Source organism: Podarcis filfolensis (genome assembly GCF_964270895.1).
Source record: "Podarcis filfolensis genome assembly, chromosome: 2".
Lineage (NCBI taxonomy): Eukaryota > Metazoa > Chordata > Lepidosauria > Squamata > Lacertidae > Podarcis > Podarcis filfolensis.
The window spans coordinates 9,793,375-9,812,612 of NC_139605.1; the positions used below are offsets into that span (position 1 = coordinate 9,793,375).

The following is a 19,238-nucleotide window of genomic DNA, read 5'->3' on the forward strand; positions in this document are numbered from 1 at the left end:
CCTGTTTAAATGAGATGCTTATCTGGTGCTTTCTGAATACTGCAGAAATAAAGAGGATAAGGATGATAGTCTTAAGCATGTATCCGCTTAAAATCCTTGCTGCATGTGTTGACTCCTCCCTTCCTTTCCTGTTTCATCTCCATCCCAATATATGCCACTTTTAAATAAATTTATCCTTCCCAGCTTCTACAACAGCAGGCTGATCTCTCTGTTTTTCTTCTTCCCTCGTGGTATTTTACACTTCCATTGGGTCTCTTTCATTCAGGTAGAAACTTCTCTTGGGCTGCTGTGATTATCTAGAAAAAATACAGCTCTGTTGTTGCCTGTCAAATTTCATCAAGCCTGAGTCATCTGCATTTGGAGTGCCAGCAAGATTTCAAAAGTTTGAGTGACTGCAATTTTGGTTTTTTGTTGGTTGGGTTTCTTTTGACCAGAAATCAACTTCCTGGAAGGGTCGTCACTTGCTCTCTAATGTCTAGATTTGAGTAGAGATAAAAGAGAAAGGCATGAAGGAGCCAAAATCTGCAGGTCCGGAACTGGAACTCAGACCAGACAAAGCAAATGGCAGCCACAAGGTTGACTATGCCACCGAGCGACCAGAATGTGGAGCGTCTCAAGACAGCAAAGGGGGACCTGGCAAGGGGAGGCAGTGATATTCCCTATGCAACCATATCAGAAGAGACCTGCCTTATCAGACCACCATCTCTAGGCCATCATCCTGCTTGCTTTTCACAGTGTCAAACCAGATGCCCACAAGCAAGGCGAGGAAGCAAGAGCCCTCTCTAATGGGGTCCCCCAGCAAAAGATATTCAGTGCCCATCCTGCTTCTCATCACCTGATTTTCACATAGCCTTCATGTTTCATTGGCATCATGCACAGAGAGAGAAATAACTCAGAGTGGAAAAGCCTGGCAAAAGGATGTTTCAGGCATCCTGAAAAGAGGTCTCCAGAGCATGGGCAAAATTATCTCTCTGTCTCTGCAGGTGATGGGAAAGGAAGTGAGGTCAAGGTGGAGAATTCTCAGTATGGAGGAAATGAGCAGAGGACACACCGTGGACTCCCCTGGAGATAATCCTTGGGAATGGGCTAGAGCCCAGGAAGATTAAGGAGGAAGGATGCCGATTCAAAGATGGGAAGAACCCTGTGGAATGCAATGAGCTCACAGAAGGTCCTGCAGTTGTCATTAGCCAGACCTTCACAGTTGGCAAAGGGGGGGGCGGCCTTGTTCTCCAGCTGAGGCTACCAATCAGAACATGCTACGATGCAAACAGTGGAGGACGAGAATGAGCATCCCATGTCACAGGAAGATGTCCGGCAACAGCAGAGAACAAGAGGAGGAGAGAGTAAAGGTGAATTCTCTTGGACTAGGAAAAGAGGTAACTTGACTAGACATCCGGGTCACCCAATGCAAGCGAAGCTACTTTAAATACAGGTAAAAGGTAAAGGTACACTCTCCTGAGTGTAGGCAGAGGTTTATTTCCACAAAGTCAATCAAGGGAAGTGGAGGCAGGCCCTACAAATGTTCTCAATGCAGGAAATGCTTCAGGCTGAGTCATTTGAAGGAACATCAACTGATTCATACTGGAGAGAAACCACATGAATTTTCTCAGTGTGGAAAAAGGTTCTATCGAACAGGACATTTGCGGAGACATCAGAATATCCACACTGGAGAGAAATCATATAAATGTTCTCACTGTGGAAAACGCTACATGGACATTTGGCATTTGAAGGAACATCAACTGATTCATACTGGAGAGAAACCATATGAATGTTCTCGGTGTGGAAAAAGGTTCTGTCGAGAAAGAGATCTGTGGAGACATCGGAATATCCACACTAGAGAGGAAACATACAAATGTTTGCAATGTGGGGAATGCTTCAGTCAGAGTGGGGCCCTGCTAGAGCACCAGAGAACTCACAACGGAGGTTCCTCAGGGCTTAAAGGTGTTGACATTGGTACAGTGTTACTGGATGAGGCCTGGAATGCTTGATGTATGAAGCCTTTTTAAGACAATGTCAGCCAGAATTCAAAAAGCAATGTTTTAAGTTATTTCAATCTTTTTGTTCTTCACGATCCAATCTTGTGTTAAGCCTCAACTGATTCATTGTGACCTGGATATCCGCTTCCATCTGTGGCACAAATGGGTCACTGGAAAACAACGGGATTCTGCATGAAAGGCTGGCTAGATAAAATAAGAGGCATGGCATTGTTAGAAAGAGTTGGCTTACAAGAGTTGTATTGTTAGAATTGCCAATACAAGCTTGATATAATATGCTTGATTTATATTTTGTGCAAATAAGGGTGAGAAATAATTACAGCCTCCAGTGAGGCAAGTCATGTCACGGAGGGCTGCTATCAAGAGACTTAGGTTGTTCTGCTTTGAAATACTATGTCTCAACATTGTTGTATGCATTACTCTAATGTACTTTGTCAATTTTGGTACCTTTTTCATATCTGATTTTTATACTATCTCAATAAAAATAAATTTGCAAAAAGGCAGTGAGAGCTAACTCATACCAGAGAGAAGAGGCATGAGAAACCATATGAACATTCTTGGTTTGCAAAAAAATTATGTGACAAAGTAAATTTGAACAGACATCCAAGAACTCACAGTGGAGAGAGATGATTTGATATTCTCAGTGTGGTAAATAACTTCAGTGAGAGAGGAGAGTGGAAAAAATGAGGGAGTTCATACTGACCATATAAATGTTCTTGGTGTGCAGAAAGTTTCAGCTGGAGTAATTGAGGTACCCATCCTGGAGAGAGATCGTTCAAATGGCCTGAGAAACGTTTCTTGACAAGACAGGTAGATTGATTGGACATCAAGAAACCCATGGGAAAGTGACCTTATGAATGCTCCTGAGTGTGGGAGGAATTTTGTTTGGACCAGGGTTTCCTAAACTTGGATCTCCAGCTGGTTTTGGACTTGCATCATCCCATGCTAGCAGGACCAGTGATTATGGAGGATGGGAACTGTAGTCCAAAAACAGCTGAGACCCAAGTTTGCAAAACCCTGGTTTGGACAGATAAAATGAATCTACAAACCACACGATATATAGACCTCATGGGCATTCGGTTGGCACCCCTAAGTTCCTGACCCCTATTTTTACATCTAGTGTATTAAATTCTACCCAAAGCAGTTATGGCTAATGTCACCTTGTTAGTGGCAAATGGACTGACGTCGGCTACAGTCCAAAGAACGCTGACTGAAAGGTAAAGCACTGCTTCACCTTGACAGGACCAATGGCTCAGTTGGTTAGACTCTAGAGCATGGTGCTGATAATGCCAAGATTGCAGGTTCAATCCCTGTATGGGACAGCTGCCTATTCCTTCATTGCTGGGGGTTCGACTAGATGATCCTCTGGGTCCGTTCCAACTCTACTATGATTCTAATAAATCTGATCCAGATGAAACCATTCCTCCTTTCATTGCTTTCCTGAAAAGATTTTCCAATTTTCATTGGGAGCCCAACCCAGGAAAGACGCAGAAAACTCTGCAGTTCACAGTGAAGGGATCACGAACTGCTGTTGTTGTTATATGCACCATAGGGTATACCAACTAATAGTGTGTGTTGAAGGAGAAACATCGACAAAAAAACAGAAAGCATGAGTTCAAAAGAAAGCAGGTTGGAGAAGCATCCAAAATAATGAGACAGGATTTGACTGCTCATTGGAACACTGTTTTAACTTTCAGAGTGTTATCATAATTGGGGAGCAACTCCCCTGTGAAGAAAGGTTGCAGAATTTAAGACTTTTTAGCTTAGAGAAAAGGTGAGCAAGAGGTGACATGAGAGAAGTATTTTTCTCCCTCAATGCACTAGAACTTGCAAGCATCTCACAAAACTGGGTGCTGGAAGTTTCAAGGAAGACAGAATAAAGTCCTTCTTCACAAAAGGCAGAATTGAACTAGGAACTTGCTCCCACGGGAGAAGGGAGGGAGAGATGGCCAACACCACTGATGGCTTTAAAAGAGGACTGGACAGATTTCTGGAGAAGCCTCTCAGTGGCTTCTAGCTGTCATTTGTTGTTGTTTAGTCGTTTAGTCGTGTCCGACTCTTCGTGACCCCATGGACCAGAGCACGCCAGGCACTCCTGTCTTCCACTGCCTCCCGCAGTTTGGTCAAACTCATGCTGGTAGCTTTGAGAACACTGTCCAACCATCTCGTCCTCTGCTGTCCCCTTTTCCTTGTGCCCTCAATGTTTCCCAACATCAGGGTCTTTTCCAGGGAGTCTTCTCTTCTCATGAGGTGGCCAAAGTATTGGAGTCTCAGCTTCACAATCTGTCTTTCCAGTGAGCACTCAGGGCTGATTTCCTTCAGAATGGATAGGTTTGATCTTCTTGCAGTCCATGGGACTCTCAAGAGTCTCCTCCAGCACCATAATTCAAAAGCATCAATTCTTCGGCGATCAGCCATCTTTATGGTCCAGCTCTCACTTCCATACATCACAACTGGGAAAACCATAGCTTTAACTATACGGACCTTTGTTGGCAAGGTGATGTCTCTGCTTTTTAAGATGCTGTCTAGGTTTGTCATTGCTTTTCTCCCAAGAAGCAGGCGTCTTTTAATTTTGTGGCTGCTCTCACCATCTGCAGTGATCATGGAGCCCAAGAAAGTAAAATCTCTCACTGCCTCCATTTCTTCCCCTTCTATTTGCCAGGAGGTGATGGGACCAGTGGCCATGATCTTCGTTTTTTTGATGTTGAGCTTCAGACCATATTTTGCACTCTCCTCTTTCACCCTCATTAAAAGGTTCTTTAATTCCTCCTCACTTTCTGCCATCAATGTTTTGTCATCTGCATTGTGTCATCTGCATGGGAGTTGTAGTCTTAGGCAAACAGAAGACACCAGGTTGGCAATGATGAAAGCGTCTGTTTCAGTCTGAAGTTCTTTGCCAGCATGCTAAAAACAGATTAAGTTAAAATTAGCAGCCAGACTTTTAGGAGTTTTCTTCATGGAATCAAATCCCGCTTGCTAAATCAAAACTCCCATCAATTTATGGCAGCAGCAGATTTTCTCCAATTCAAAAATTACAAGAAAGCCTACGAATGAAAATGTTAGTATGAATACCCCAACTTACTAGGTACGTGTGTGTTTGTGTGTAATCAAAAGCATGGGAAGCAATCCAGAAGCATTCGCTGCTCCTTGAGAAAACATTCAGCAGCTGCAAAGACCTGGGGACATTTAAAAAAGAAAAAAAGTTCACGTGGTCACTGAGTTTCTGAGTCATTTCCAGGAAAGGAAGCTCCCGGTAAACAGAGAAAGTGAAACTTAACTCGGGTCTTTGGCGTGAGGGAGCCATGGCTGCTGCTGGGCAGCAGAATCTGGTCCAGAATCTTTGTGATGTAGCCACTTGCTCCATCTGCCTGGAATATTTTAAAGATCCAGTGATCATCCCAGAGTGTGGGCACAACTTCTGCCGGTCTTGCTTGATCCAGCGCTGGGAGGAATCGGAGGCAGAGGTTTCCTGCCCTCAGTGCAGAGAAACAGTCCAGCAAAATAATCTCATCCACAACCGGCAACTGGCAAACTTCTTACAATTAATCAAGAATCTCAGCCTTCAAGAGGGAAAGGAGAAAGGAGGGAACGGAGGAGTCTGTGAGAAGCACCAGGAGCCCCTGAAGTTCTTCTGCAAAGTCCATGAAGCCCCCATCTGTGTGGTGTGTGACAGATCCAGGATACATGAAAATCACAAGGTGATTCCTCTGAAGGAGGCTTTGGAGGAATACAAGGTAGGAGATCCCTGGATCTTGAGGGGGAGAAATAGCTGGGATTCTTCTTTTTAATTCTCAGATCCAAATTAGGCCTGGCATTAAGTGGTGGTTGTTTGTTATGTAAAAAGCAGCCAAGGGGACGCCTGAGGGCTCCTGGGATGGCTGGAAGGAGGGAGTTGAAGTCTTTCTCTCTGCCAGGGGGACAAAGGGATATTTCCTTGAAAGAATCACAGCAGCTTCAAAGATTTGAACTGGGACCATGGCGGGGAGAGAAAGGGTTAACGCCTCATCCACATCCCCCAGCAAGGTTGCTTTGTACTTATTAAGAACACTACAAATGTAAATTGCACATACACAATTAAGTACTGTACATGTCTCCTTTCGCTGACAGGATGCTTCCTCAATGCCCTGCAAAACAGAGAGCAGCAAGGGATCAGCTGGGGGGACGGGGATTGGTGGCCAGGAATTGACCAGATGGTGCAGGATTCCCCCCCCCAAAGTATCTGTTGGAAGCAGATTTATGAGGGGGGGTGGAAGCACCTACTGGTGGGGAGCACACTTATTCGGAGGGTGGTGTGGGGCCTGTGCAATGAGGTTTCAGCGGGGGGGGGGCTGAGGATCTCCTCCCACCCCAAATGGCAAAGGACTCAATGGTTCAGAGTAGCATCTGCAAAGACAAGGGGAAAAGATGACTTTTTCATGGCAACCCAAATTGGACATGCGTTCTGGAGGTCCGTTCTTAACCTGAAACTGTTCTTAACCTGAAGCACCACTTTAGCTAATGGGGCCTCCTGCTGCCGCCGCGCCGCTAGAGCACGATTTCTGTTCTCATCCTGAAGCAAAGTTCTTAACCTGAAGCACTATTTCTGGGTTAGCAGAGTCTGTAACCTGAAGCGTATGTAACCTGAGGCGTATGTAACCCGAGGTACCACTGTACTTCGCAAGGCCACTGGGTGCAAGAAGCCAGTATAATATCTATCAACTCTCTGTCTGTCTCAATCAAACCTGAGTTTTTCATTTTCTCTTTAGGGAGAGATCTGTTGCAGCCTGGAAATTCTGAGGAAAGAGAGAGAGGAAATTCTGGCCTATCAAGCAGCCCTGGACAAGGAAAGCAAAGACCTCCTGGTAAGTGTCTTTAATGTTACTAAAAAGGTAAAGGTACCCCTGCCCGTACGGGCCAGTCTTGCCAGACTCTAGGGTTGTGCGCTCATCTCACTCTATAGGCCGGGATCCAGCACTGTCCGCAGACACTTCCGGGTCACGTGGCCAGCGTGACAAGCTGCATCTGGCGAGCCAGCGCAGCACACGGAAACGCCGTTTACCTTCCCGCTGGTAAGCAGTCCCTATTTATCTACTTGCACCCGGGGGTGCTTTCGAACTGCTAGGTTGGCAGGCGCTGGGACCGAACGACGGGAGCGCACCCCGCCGCGGGGATTCGAACCGCCGACCATGCGATCGGCAAGTCCTAGGCGCTGAGGTTTTACCCACAGCGCCACCCGCGTCCCTTAATGTTACTAGACAGGGAACAAGCATTTGAAAAATCAAGTCAGGACTGAGGAGGGATGGGGAATTTTGCCCATTTCAGTTTCTCTGCATTTCTCATTTTTCCATTTTGTCTGCTTATTCATTTATTATTCTGAAAACGAATCAGATGTTAGGGTATCTACCTCCTTGTATAAATATTTTAATACATACTTTACCCTAATAAATACATTTTTGTGTGAACATTACTTGGCTGGGTCAACCTTGAAAAATTCAAAGGTGTGAATTTCAAAGGATTGCTCTGTTTCAGTCTCCATATTTTTTCAGCAATTGCAAATTAGGGAAGTTCACCTTTTAATGCAGCTTGTTTAGTCATTTAGTCATGTCTGACTCTTTGTGACCCCATGGACCAGAGCATGCCAGGCACTCCTGTCTTCCACTGCCTCCCGCAGTTTGGTCAAACTCATGCTGGTAGCTTCGAGAACACTGTCCAACCATCTTGTCCTCTGTCGTTCCCTTCTATTTGTGCCCTCAATCTTTCCCAACATCAGGGTCTTTTCCAGGGAGTCTTCTCTTCTCATGAGGTGGCCAAAGTATTGGAGCCTCAGCTTCAGGATCTGTCCTTCCAGTGAGCACTCAGGGCTGATTTCCTTAAGAATGGACATGTTTGATCTTCTTGCAGTCCATGGGACTCTCAAGAGTCTCCTCCAGCACCATAATTCAAAAGCATCAATTCTTCGGCGATCAGCCATCTTTATGGTCCAGCTCTCACTTCCATACATCACAACTGGGAAAACCATAGCTTTAACTATATGGACCTTTGTTGGCAAGGTGATGTCTCTGCTTTTTAAGATGCTGTCTAGGTTTGTCATTGCTTTCCTCCCAAGAAGTAGACGTCTATTAATTTTGTGACTGCTGTCACCATCTGCAGTTATCTCTCACTGCCTCCATTTCTTCCCCTTCTATTTGCCAGGAGGTGATGGGACCAGTGGCCATGATCTTCGTTTTTTTGATGTTGAGCTTCAGACCATATTTTGCACTCTCCTCTTTCACCCTCATTAAGAGGTTCTTTAATTCCTCCTCACTTTCTGCCATCAAAGTTGTGTCATCTGCATATCTTAGGTTGTTGATATTTCTTCTGGCAATCTTAATTCCAGCTAGGGATTCATCCAGCCCAGCCTTTTGCATGATGAATTCTGCATATAAGTTAAATAAGCAGAGAGACAATATACAGCCTTGTCGTACTCCTTTCCCAATTTTGAACCAATCAGTTGTTCCATATCCAGTTCTAACTGTAGCTTCTTGTCCCACATAGAGATTTCTCAGGAGACAGATGAGGTGATCAGGCACTCCCATTTCTTTAAGAACTTGCCATAGTTTGCTGTGGTTGACACGGTCAAAGGCTTTTGCGTAGTCAATGAAGCAGAAGTAGATGTTTTTCTGGAACTCTCTAGCTTTCTCCATAATCCAGCATGTTTGCAATTTAGTCTCTGGTTCCTCTGCCCCTTTGAAATCCAGCTTGCACTTCTGGGAGTTCTCGGTCCACATACTGCTTAAGCCTGCCTTGTAGAATTTTAAGCATAACCTTGCTAGCATGTGAAATGAATGTAATTGTGTGCTGGTTGGAACATTCTTTGGCACTGCCCTTCTTTGGGATTGGGATGTAGACTGATCTTCTCCAATCCTCTGGCTACTGCTGAGTTTTCTAAACTTGCTGGCATATTGAGTTAATGCAGATAGATTTAGTTTATTTCCCATTTTCATTTATTATGTGAATAGCAGTCAAGGAGGAGCCTGAGGACTTGTGAGCTGATAGGGTGCAAGCAGTTCAATTCAAATCCTGATTTACTATAAATATTACCTTAAAAATTGTCTTTCCCCCTCTGTTTCTGTTGCCTTTCTACACCTAAATGGCGCCAGTCTAAACTGAGAGGTGTTTTATGTCCCTGGATGTTCTCTGAACAACTATGAACTCTGGTTATGCCATACCCAAAAGCATGCAGGGAACATCCATGGCTAGAAAAAATGCTTCTTGCTTTAGGATGTAGCCCTCTGCAAAACAGAAGTCAACAGAAATAGCAATGGAGAGGGCCTCCCCTCAAAATAAAGGTTTACTTCTTTAGCCACTGGAGGTTTCATGTCTCTGAAGAATCAGAAGTGCCCTCCCTGTGGAATTCTCACTATTCTCTTCCTGGTGTTTTGAAGGCTGAGCACCTTCCACACTCAGACCTCCTCTTTTCTTGCAGAAATTAACAGAAACGGAGAGGCTGAAGATTGTGGAGAAGTTCAGACAACTGCGCCAGTTTCTGGAAGAACACGAAAAACATCTGCTGACTCATGTGGAAGAGGTGGAGAAGGAGATTGAAGGGAGAAGGGATGAGCAGCTGGCCAGACTCTCCAGGAAACTCTCCTCTCTTGAGAAGATCATCCAGGAGATGGAGGAGAAGAGTCAGCAGCCAGCGAGTGAACTCCTGCAGGTAAGACGGTGGCAGGAACAGCCCAAGGCTCCAGGAAAAGGCTGCCTCCAATCCTTCATGTGCCCCTTTCATGTATACAAGGAGTGCAGGGGCTCAGATGATGGAGCCTCTAGTCAGGTTTGTAATGGACAGGAAGACCCAAGAGAACTGGGATGCTTAACTCACCTGAATGCAGACTAGAGATTCGTCTGTGTTCTTGATGGAACGGGAGCTGATCTTCTGCTCTTTGCTGATGATCTGTCTCTGAATGCCTTCCAGTTTGGCAATCCTGCCTTCATGCCCTGTGCTGGGCTTCGTCTAGGATGCGTTCAGGCCTCCTTCCGACATGAGCCAGTCTCTTGACCAAGCTTCTCTTCCCATTCCCTCCACAACTTCTGGGTTGATCCCCTTCCCCATGGATACAGAGTGGCCCAAAATGGTGCTCAGTCACAGTGACCAAAGAGCAAGACAGAGGGACTCATCCAGACTGCTGCTTGTCCCACCCCTTTCCTCCAGGAAAACCTGCTGTTTACTGCTGAATTAGAGCAAACATCAGCCAGGTTTTCTCTGCATTGACGTTTGCTTTGATGTTTCACTAAGGAGCAGTTTTTTCCTGAGGGAAAGCGGCAGGGCAAAGGCAAAACCACTTGGACTCGTGTTTTCTGGGTACAGGAAAAGCAGAAGTGTGGATGAGCCCAAAGAAACACGGAATTGTTTTATTACCCCTTTGGAGCATTTTATGCTGCAGGCGCTTTTTTAAATTTCCAGATGGAAAATAGAATTTGAAATTTGGAGACTTCTATGGCAGACAATTTGGGATAATGCCCTGGTAGGATTATCCTGCAGGCTTACTTACATCTAAATTTATTAAAGTTAATAAATTATAATCTAAGACAAGAGATGGGGTATAATCTTCTCTTGAACCCACAAACTTGAAATTTCCCTAAAATGCTGGTGGATTTTCAAAAGGATTCAAAAAATTAATTGCAAACTGATGTAGAAATGTGCAGAGCTTGGTATCGGCCAAATTCATAATTTCAGATTGGAACAATAAAAACTGAGAGAAACCCAAACTGGCTGATTCTGCCATCCCTACCCAAAAGCTTGCCATGTGCCAGGCAGACTGACATCCGAGGGCCAGGCTGTTCCTCCACTCCAGGGTCTGAGGGGGTCTTCCTAGTGTGACCTGTGATGTGCAGTGAATTCCCTTCTCTTTTCCCCTCTAGGATGTGAGAAGGACCTTGCAGAGGTAAGTGGATCTGGCTCATTTCCATTAGTATCACTCCATGAGGCTAGGATGCAAGAACCTTAAACATGGCCCTCCAGGGGCTGCAGGGGGGAGATTGTAGGCCTCACTGCCTGCAGCATCTTGCAGGGGACCCTATTTTGGATTCATAGCACCCCAGTTCTCCCACCAAGGATCAAGGCCAGAGCACTGCCTCCTCCCTCCCCACAACACTTCACAAAGGGATGGGGGCTCTTTTATTTCTCTTGCACTTTCTATTCACGGACTTTGTGGTAATTTCGATCATCTGAGGAGTCCGTACTGAGGAAGAATCTCCTCACTCACTCACTGCCTGCCTGTCCCTCTGGGCTTCCTCCAGCTGGCTTCCTCCTCTCAATTCCTTTCTTTTTCTTTACCAGAAATTGTGGATTTGAATGGGCTGATATTGTTTTTCTTTTCACCAGATATGAGAAAAGAGAGAACAGAGAAGGAGAGCCACTGGCTTTCCCTCCAGAACTGAGGAACAGGATCTTGGAATCCTGTGATGTAAATCACTTTGTGGAAGATGCAATGAAACAATGGAAAGGTAATGAAAAGTGGCTGCAGGGATTTCACACTGGGAATTCTATCAATGTCCTGATTCACATGGAACCTCACTTTTTTCCCTCCACACAATCTGGAAAGGTTGTTTGGGGCTTCTTGAGATTTGCTTAGATTTTTCCCTCGTGAAGTGTGTTAAAAAGGGCACCCGCAAGCATCCAGTCCCTCCTCCATCTCCTGCCAGGCTGGTCTCCTAGTAGCAGAGCCAAGGCCTGAGCTGCGTCTTCCTCAGAGTTTCAACCTCACCAGCCATTTCTCGTGCTTCAGCCATCCCCATCTCCTAAGAGTTCCCACACTTCTTATGAGATCAGCCCCATTCCAGGAGGGAGGACTTCCCGTTGCACGAGACCCTTGGAATTACATGGCAAAGCTCTGCCGATTCTTCCTTTGCAATTTGGTTTGTCACCATGCTTGGAAATGCCAGTTTCAACAGCTTTGCCCCACCAGTTTACTTGGGGGCAGATGTTAACCTTCCTCCAGCCCTCCAGTACAGATCCTCATTTTATTTGTAGATTTTGAATGATTGTATTCCGCCATTTTCTAGTATGGTTTACCATTTCTGATTTTTCCATGGAATCATGGAATAGCACAGTTTGAAAGGATCCCAAGGATCATCTAGTCCAACCCCCTGCAATGCAGGAATCACAGCTAAACATGCTAGTTGTTTTAATTCCTTAGGCCTACAGTTGTTGTCTTTGCAATTATTTGTTCTATGATTTAATCTTTTGTGCGAAATAAGGAAGCAACAGATGCTATGTTATGGTGATGTTTTGTAAAAAGATTTTTTTGGGAGCTGTTGCGGTGTAGCCCATTAAGCCTCTATTTTTGCTTCCTCAGATGTCCAGTCATTCAGAAATCTTCAGAGAGGTAAATTTCACATGCAGACCCCAATTCACAGGAGGGGCGGGGACTAGCGTTTCAGGGGGGGGTGTAAAAAGTCTCTTCTGTACAGTTGAGAACCATCCACAGCTTGATTCTAGACCTGCGGTTTGTACCACAATGACAGAGATGGTGGACTTGAAGGTGCAGAAGGTGGGGAGATAAACTGCCCAGAAGAGTCAGACTGAGGAGGGAAGAGTTTTATTTCTGCCTAGAGAGAGTTGGGTTGCTTTTCCATGTGACCATTTTCAGACCTGGTTGCCACATGTCCTCTTTTTCTCGGACAGGTCCTCCATTTTCATGATAAAAATTTCTCCCCTGGCAAATCTGTAAAATTTGGCAAAATGTTTAAAATTTGGCAAAAAGTTTTTTTGTTTGGTTTTTTGGTTTACAGTAACCTATGAAATTTTTTCTCATGCACTAGACTCACATGTAAGACACCCGGCTAAGCTAGTTTGCAGCAGAGAATTGCAACAGAGCAGCATCTTAAGCTAGCAACATACTGTGTAAATTCCTCCTCTTATGGCTGAACTACAAGGACGCTGGCTCAGTTACAAGATCTTGAGGAAGGAGTCTGGAAGGGCAAGAGTTAACATCCCCCTGCCCTTAAGGAGAGTCCATATGCAGATGTTAAACAGTTTAATAAATAAATAATATTTAATAAATAATAATAAATAATAAATAAATATTCTGAGTCAATTTAGTCCGGGGGGGGGGGTCCGGCACACTTCACTTGCGCCGCTCTGACCCTTCTCAAAGACCTTTGACTCCAGCAGAGTAAACACAGCAGCAGCAGAAGTAGGAACGTTCTGTCGTGTGGTAATAATTCAGGCTGAAACACAGCAGACTCCTTATCTTTAAAGTCTTTATTCCTTAGCAAAACACAATAGCTATAAATCTCCTGCCTGGAGACAGAGCGGACATCTCGCTTGCTCTCTCCTTGGAGCAAAAACGCAGACTGAAAGAACACAGAGAAAAACACACCCCTTCCGTGTTCTAAACCCGCCCTCAGAATGTGAGGCGTCATCACTCAGAACTCTTAACCCTGTAAGTTCTGAGCCTCTCTTAACACCCCCTCTCGAATCACGTTCTGAGAGGACTTCTGAGTGTTCAACACCTTGCCCATTGCCTTCCGCCCCTTCCTGGCATCGTTGTTAGGCACCTGTTGAACCTCACAAACCTCAGGTTCGCACTGTGCGAAACCAACCCACGCATTTGTGACCTGAAACCTCTCAGGTGGAATTCCCTTTGTTGCCCGTGAAGACCGCCTGGGCACAAACTGGGGTTCTTCTCTTGACCCACTGGGGCCAGCATGTGCGTCTTCCTCATCAGACTCCCCCTCTGACTTGACACGTCTGTGAGCTTTCTCCATTATGCGCACAGGAGATGAGGGCTCACTCTTGGACACTCTTTTAACAACCTGTGGAGACGCCTCCCCCTGGTCCTGATCCTGATCATCGACCAGATCACCATTACCTGGCTCTCCCTCCTGCTCAGATTCGGATTCAGACAGACAATCCGAGACAGTGTCATGGCTGACTTTGCGCCTTGACTTATTTCCCTGCTGCTCTTTGAACTCAGCATGCTTACTGACCAGAAGCTTGGTCTGATCACCTTCTGGGTATGCAAATCTCCACCCCTTGGTCGCGGGTTCATACCCACAGAAGATCATTTCCTGGTATTTTGGACCACCCTCTTGCTGCAACCACTTTGGTACAGGCACCATGGCCCTGCAACCAAACGAACGGAAGAAATGCACCTGTGGCTTCTGTCCGTTGAGCAAGAAATATGGGGTGTCACCTACCACTGCATTGTAGCACCTGTTCATCGTGAAATTGGCCGTCTTTACCGCCTCCCCCCAAAAACTGTGAGGCAAACCAGAGTCATCCAGTAAGATCTCGGATGCTCGGACCAGAGCCTTACTCCTCAGCTCTGCCACGCCACTCTTCTGAGGCGAAGTCACCTTGTGACGTATCCCCCTCTGGCGAAAGAAACCCTTTAGAGCAGACCCAGTGACCTCAGAACCACGGTCAAACTGGAAACCTTGCACCTTGGTGGAGAACCTCTGTTCCACCTCTGCAACCCAATCTTTGATCAGTTGCGCTGCTACCTCCTTAGCTTTCAGCGTGAAAGCCCATGCGTTCCTAGTATAATCATCTGTCAGCACCATCAGCCACTTGGCCTTGCCCAGACTTGGCTGTGGCATACCTAAAAGGTCTGCATGCACAAGCTCAAAAGGCCTTGTGGTCACTCTCTCCACCCTGGGATCATCAAATCCCTTGTTTCTGGCTTTCCTGCAAGCCTTGCAATTCAAAGGTTTACCACATTCTTTTACCTTGCAACCTTTGGTGCACTCTGATAACATCTGGACGTCCTCACAGGACCCATGTGACATCCTCTTGTGCCACACGCAAGCACACGACACATGAGTGTGCCCCCCTCCCTCTAGAGGTGATTCCAGAACAAAGAGATTGTTCTGATTTTTCCCAACACGTGCCAGTTGCTTTCCACCTCTGGAAATTGTGCAAACATTTTTTTCAAAACTCACAGAATATCCCTCCTGCAAAAGGCACGGTACAGATAGCAGGCAATGTTTTATCTCAGGGAGAACATAAACCTTCAATTCAGCCTGTAAAAAAGAGACAAACATGTTAGAAACATGGGTTACACGTCCCTGTGAACCTGTAGCAAATCTAACTGTTTTCTCAGTGGAAACAGCCTTGCAGTTCCACATTTGTCCATCAGGTGGCACTGTTACCAGATGGGCATTCGCAGCCGAGTCAACAACCCAACGTAGGACTCTCCCCCCTCTGGAGTTGTCCTTCTTTGTTGCCTTAGCAACTGCCTTCCTGCAGGTGTTGTTGTTGTCCAAAACCACCATCGAAGCAGTCAGCTGATAAGCCTTCCCACGCCTGCTCCCCCTGTTGCCATGGAAACCCGGCTGGTTCCCATGGGAAATGTCCTTGGGACCTTCCTGCCCTTTGTCTCGCTGTGGACAGCTTCGGCGCAGGTGCTCCGGAGAACCGCAAACAAAACATCTCCGAGTGGAAAACTTTGCAAATTTGCCTTTGGTCTTCTCTGCCCCCCCAACCTTTCCAGCAGCACTCCTCCTCGAGGCTTTTCTGCCGTTGGGAAAATGGCTTTTGGCTTCTGCTGTGGTTTCTCTGCAAACCCCTTCCAGCTCCTGCCAAACAGCCTGGGCACTCTCAAGACCCTTGGAAAGGCCTTTCTGGCCTGCACCCCCAAACTTAGGTGCACAGCCTCCAGAGGAACAGCCTGCCACTGCTTTCCTCTTTCCAGCTTTCAGCAGCTTCCCAGCACACGGCTGCTCATCTCTCTGGCGTGTCAAAGCATCGCAGCAGCTTTCAGACACGGCTTCAGCCCACTTTGGGCTTCCTGGGCGTTCCTCAGCCCCTGCAGCGTCTGTGCAGCATCTGGCCCCCTCTGGGCGTCCCTCAGGCTGGCGTCTGGCCTCCTCTGGTGTGGCTCCCACTCTTCTCAGTGCCTGCCACTCTCCCCAGGGCTCCTTCCCGTCTGCCTCTTCAAAAGGGACTGACGACTTCTGGCTGTCTGCCATCTCTCCCCGGGGTCCAGCCTACTTACGATACAGTAGCACCTCCCGGTCCGGCAGATCCTTCCCAGCGAGCTCCCTTCGCTCTAGCTGGCACCAGCTTCTCCTTAGCTGGCCTTTGGCTGCTCCTCAGCCGATTCTGCCTGCAGTTTCACTTCCCAGCGTCTCATCGGCTGGCCTCTGGCTGCAGCCTCCTCACACGCACGAACGTTGCTTATCTTTATTGCTGACCTCCATAACCTATTCTGAGTCAATTTAGTCCGGGGGGGGGGGGGGTCCGGCACACTTCACTTGCGCCGCTCTGACCCTTCTCAAAGACCTTTGACTCCAGCAGAGTAAACACAGCAGCAGCAGAAGTAGGAACGTTCTGTCGTGTGGTAATAATTCAGGCTGAAACACAGCAGACTCCTTATCTTTAAAGTCTTTATTCCTTAGCAAAACACAATAGCTATAAATCTCCTGCCTGGAGACAGAGCGGACATCTCGCTTGCTCTCTCCTTGGAGCAAAAACGCAGACTGAAAGAACACAGAGAAAAACACACCCCTTCCGTGTTCTAAACCCGCCCTCAGAATGTGAGGCGTCATCACTCAGAACTCTTAACCCTGTAAGTTCTGAGCCTCTCTTAACAGTTTTGTGCACACTTATGTTCACCAAGATGTGAACATGAGCCCAAATACTTTAATGTGGCAAGCAAGGGAGCAATATGTATTATTATTATTCTTTTGTTGTTGAAAGTTAGGAACATTGCTGCTAGCAATATATCACAGCTTCTATAGCCTACATAGAGTAGGGGTATTTAAAATGAGAGTCGTCATAGTGATACATGGTTAAAAGTAGAAGTTGGCAAATGTGTCCTCTTTTTTGCTCTTCAAAATACGACAACTCTACACTTGCCTATCATGACTGTCTTAGCCCCTAACTGGAAACCCTTTGATTCAGGTAGGTAGCCGTGTTGGTCTGATGCAGTCAAAATAAAAATAAATAAATTGTCCAGTAGCACGTTAGAGACCAACTAAGTTTGCTCTTGGTGTAAGCTTTTGTGTGCATGCACACTTCTTCAAAAGGTAACCTTTTGAGTTATTCCCCCTTTCCCCCAGGGATCTAGTCTTAAGGTTTATATTAAATCCAAAAGAGAAGCATGGATTAAGAAGTCCTTTGTAAAATTCCCCTGCCAACTGCTCCCTCTTCCCTGGCGGCAAGCCCTAAACTTCCAACATGGTAGGGAGGAAGGCAAGGAGAGACCAAGTGGGTGAGAGAGATGGAGAGCAGGAATAAACAGGCTCCCCACTTAATGCGATTTTCACTTGTGTGCACGAGAGCCCAGAACGTGACCCCCGCGAAAGTGAGGGGACGCCTGTATGTGTTTTTATGTTGTGTTTTTATGCTGTGAACCACCCTGAGACCTATGGGTGACGGGCAGCATGCAAATGTAGTTTTATTATTATTGTTGTTGTTGTTGTTGTTATTATTATTATTATGGAGCCCTCATCTCCCATCCCAACCCAAAGGCCAATTCCCACAGAGATGGTCAGAGGAAAGCAGCTTGTCTCCTCTCCTGCCTCCTCCAATTCTCTCTTTCCCCTTCACTAGCACAGATAAGATGAGTAAAAGGTTTACAAGTTGGTTTTTTTCTCTTAGAAAATGCCTGGGTTGAGAGGAGGGCAGGCACAATACACATTGAATATAAGAAAGTGGAGAAGACTGATTTAAAAACCAACAAGGAAGATATTCTGATGAGAGTCTGAAAGGAGGAGTCTTAGACATGCATGCGATGGAAAGAAATCCCATAGATCTGAAAAGGAATATGGTTTTTGGGGGTTGATTTATTATTATTATTATTATTATTATTATTATTATTATTATTATTATCAGGATGTCCGTTTCTGTCTCTCAGCTGACTCTGCCTAATCTTGTCTTTCCCTCATTTCTCCCCAACAGCAAATGTCACTCTGGATCCAGACACAGCCCATCCCAGCCTCATCCTGTCTGAGGATCAGAAAAGCGTAGGATGGGGAGAGAAAGAGCAAGACCTGCCCAACAGTCCTGAGAGATTCAGCAGCTGGCCTTGTGTGTTGGGACATGAGGGATTCACAGCAGGCAGACATTTCTGGGAAGTCAATGTGGGAAGTGAGGAAGAGTGGGCTTTGGGGGTCACTAGAAAGTCTGTGAGGAGAAAGGGCCTATTCTCCTTCAGTCCTGGGGGAGGGATCTGGGCTTTGGAGAATTGGGAAAGCGAGTACTGGGCCTTCACCTCCCCTGATTACTCTCCTCTGTCCCTGAGGGAGAAGCCCAGGAGGATCCGAGTGACTCTGGACTATGAAGGGAGACGTGTGTCTTTTTCTGACGCTGACTCAGGAGCCGAACTCTACACGTTCTCAGGAGCCTCGTTCTCTGGAGAGACCCTCCTCCCTATCTTTTTTCTGTGGGGATACCAAACATACCTCAGTATCTCCTGAGGAGACTAAATCTGCCTCTCAGGCCAAGCAGGAGTTTCCCTCCAGACCAAAATGACTGATATAAAAACATTTACCTGCCAAGGGCACTTTCGGCAGTTTTTCCAGTCAAAATCAGCAGAAATAACGGGAAAAAAGGGGGGGTTGTTGTTGCTTTGCATTTTCCTTCCTTTTTCCAGAATTCCATCTGCAGTTTCTTCAAGAGATAGTCACACATTTAACAGTCCCAATAAACAATATTTTCCTCAAACGGGCTCCCTCACCTTCAATCTTGTTTTCCTTTTGAGACGTCTGATTTGGCAGAGGACAAGACTCTTAATCCCAGGGTTGTGGGTTTGAGCCCCACATGGGGGAAATGTTTCCTGCACTGCAGGGGGTGAGACTAGATGACCCTCAGGGCCTCTCGCAACTCTGCAATTCTAGGAAACCTTCCTCTCCCCACAAGACCTTATGCAGCTGTGAAAATGCCTACATTATTGGATTAATAGAGAACTAAAAAATGAACCCCTTCACCCACATCAGGCAGGATAGCTGCTTGCTCTGGAGACCTCAGAAGGGAAGAAAAAGAAATTGAAACTGAACAGGGCATCAGCTTCAAATATTATCTGCAAATACAGCCTCACCATCTTCACACTGTGTCAGAAATAAACCCCAATGCATTGAGTGGGGCTTCTGCCCAGTTATATATGTTTAGGGTTGATGCATTAACGTTCCTTATTTACAGGCTGGATTCTGCCTATCGGGGGCATCAAATGGGGTGTCCTCTGGATAATGCTGGTCTCCAACTCCCCTTTGACCCATCCAGCATGGCCAGGGGTCAGAGAGGATGGGAATTGCAGTCCAGCAGCTTCCGGAAGGGGC

At 46.3% G+C, this 19,238-nt stretch overlaps 3 protein-coding genes across 3 annotated transcripts in view; all 3 read left to right on the forward strand.

Moving 5' to 3' along the window:
• The window catches only part of LOC310756497 (tigger transposable element-derived protein 1-like), a 796,241-nt gene that overhangs the window by 475,191 nt on the left and 301,812 nt on the right, over positions 1 to 19,238 (forward strand). The window lies entirely within an intron of this gene.
• The window catches only part of LOC310757094 (uncharacterized protein), a 508,648-nt gene that overhangs the window by 471,017 nt on the left and 18,393 nt on the right, over positions 1 to 19,238 (forward strand). The window lies entirely within an intron of this gene.
• LOC310757326 (zinc finger protein RFP-like) lies at positions 5,037 to 18,627 on the forward strand. Its single transcript, XM_083602648.1, has 7 exons — positions 5,037 to 5,728; positions 6,740 to 6,835; positions 9,439 to 9,669; positions 10,875 to 10,897; positions 11,338 to 11,459; positions 12,311 to 12,340; positions 17,863 to 18,627. The coding sequence occupies exons 1-7, from the start codon at positions 5,297 to 5,299 to the stop codon at positions 18,378 to 18,380; spliced, it is 1,452 nt and encodes a 483-aa protein (XP_083458774.1). The 5' UTR covers positions 5,037 to 5,296; the 3' UTR covers positions 18,381 to 18,627.

What these genes read in the sequence shown, in the direction of transcription:
- LOC310757326 (XM_083602648.1), top strand. Translation starts at nt 5,297, where the DNA reads ATGGCTGCTGCTGGGCAGCAGAATCTGGTCCAGAATCTTTGTGATGTA. An exon ending in GTGAGAAGGACCTTGCAGAG is followed by an intron (nt 10,898 to 11,337) that starts GTAAGTGGATCT and finishes TCTTTTCACCAG; the next exon opens with ATATGAGAAAAGAGAGAACA. An exon ending in TGCAATGAAACAATGGAAAG is followed by an intron (nt 11,460 to 12,310) that starts GTAATGAAAAGT and finishes TTGCTTCCTCAG; the next exon opens with ATGTCCAGTCATTCAGAAAT.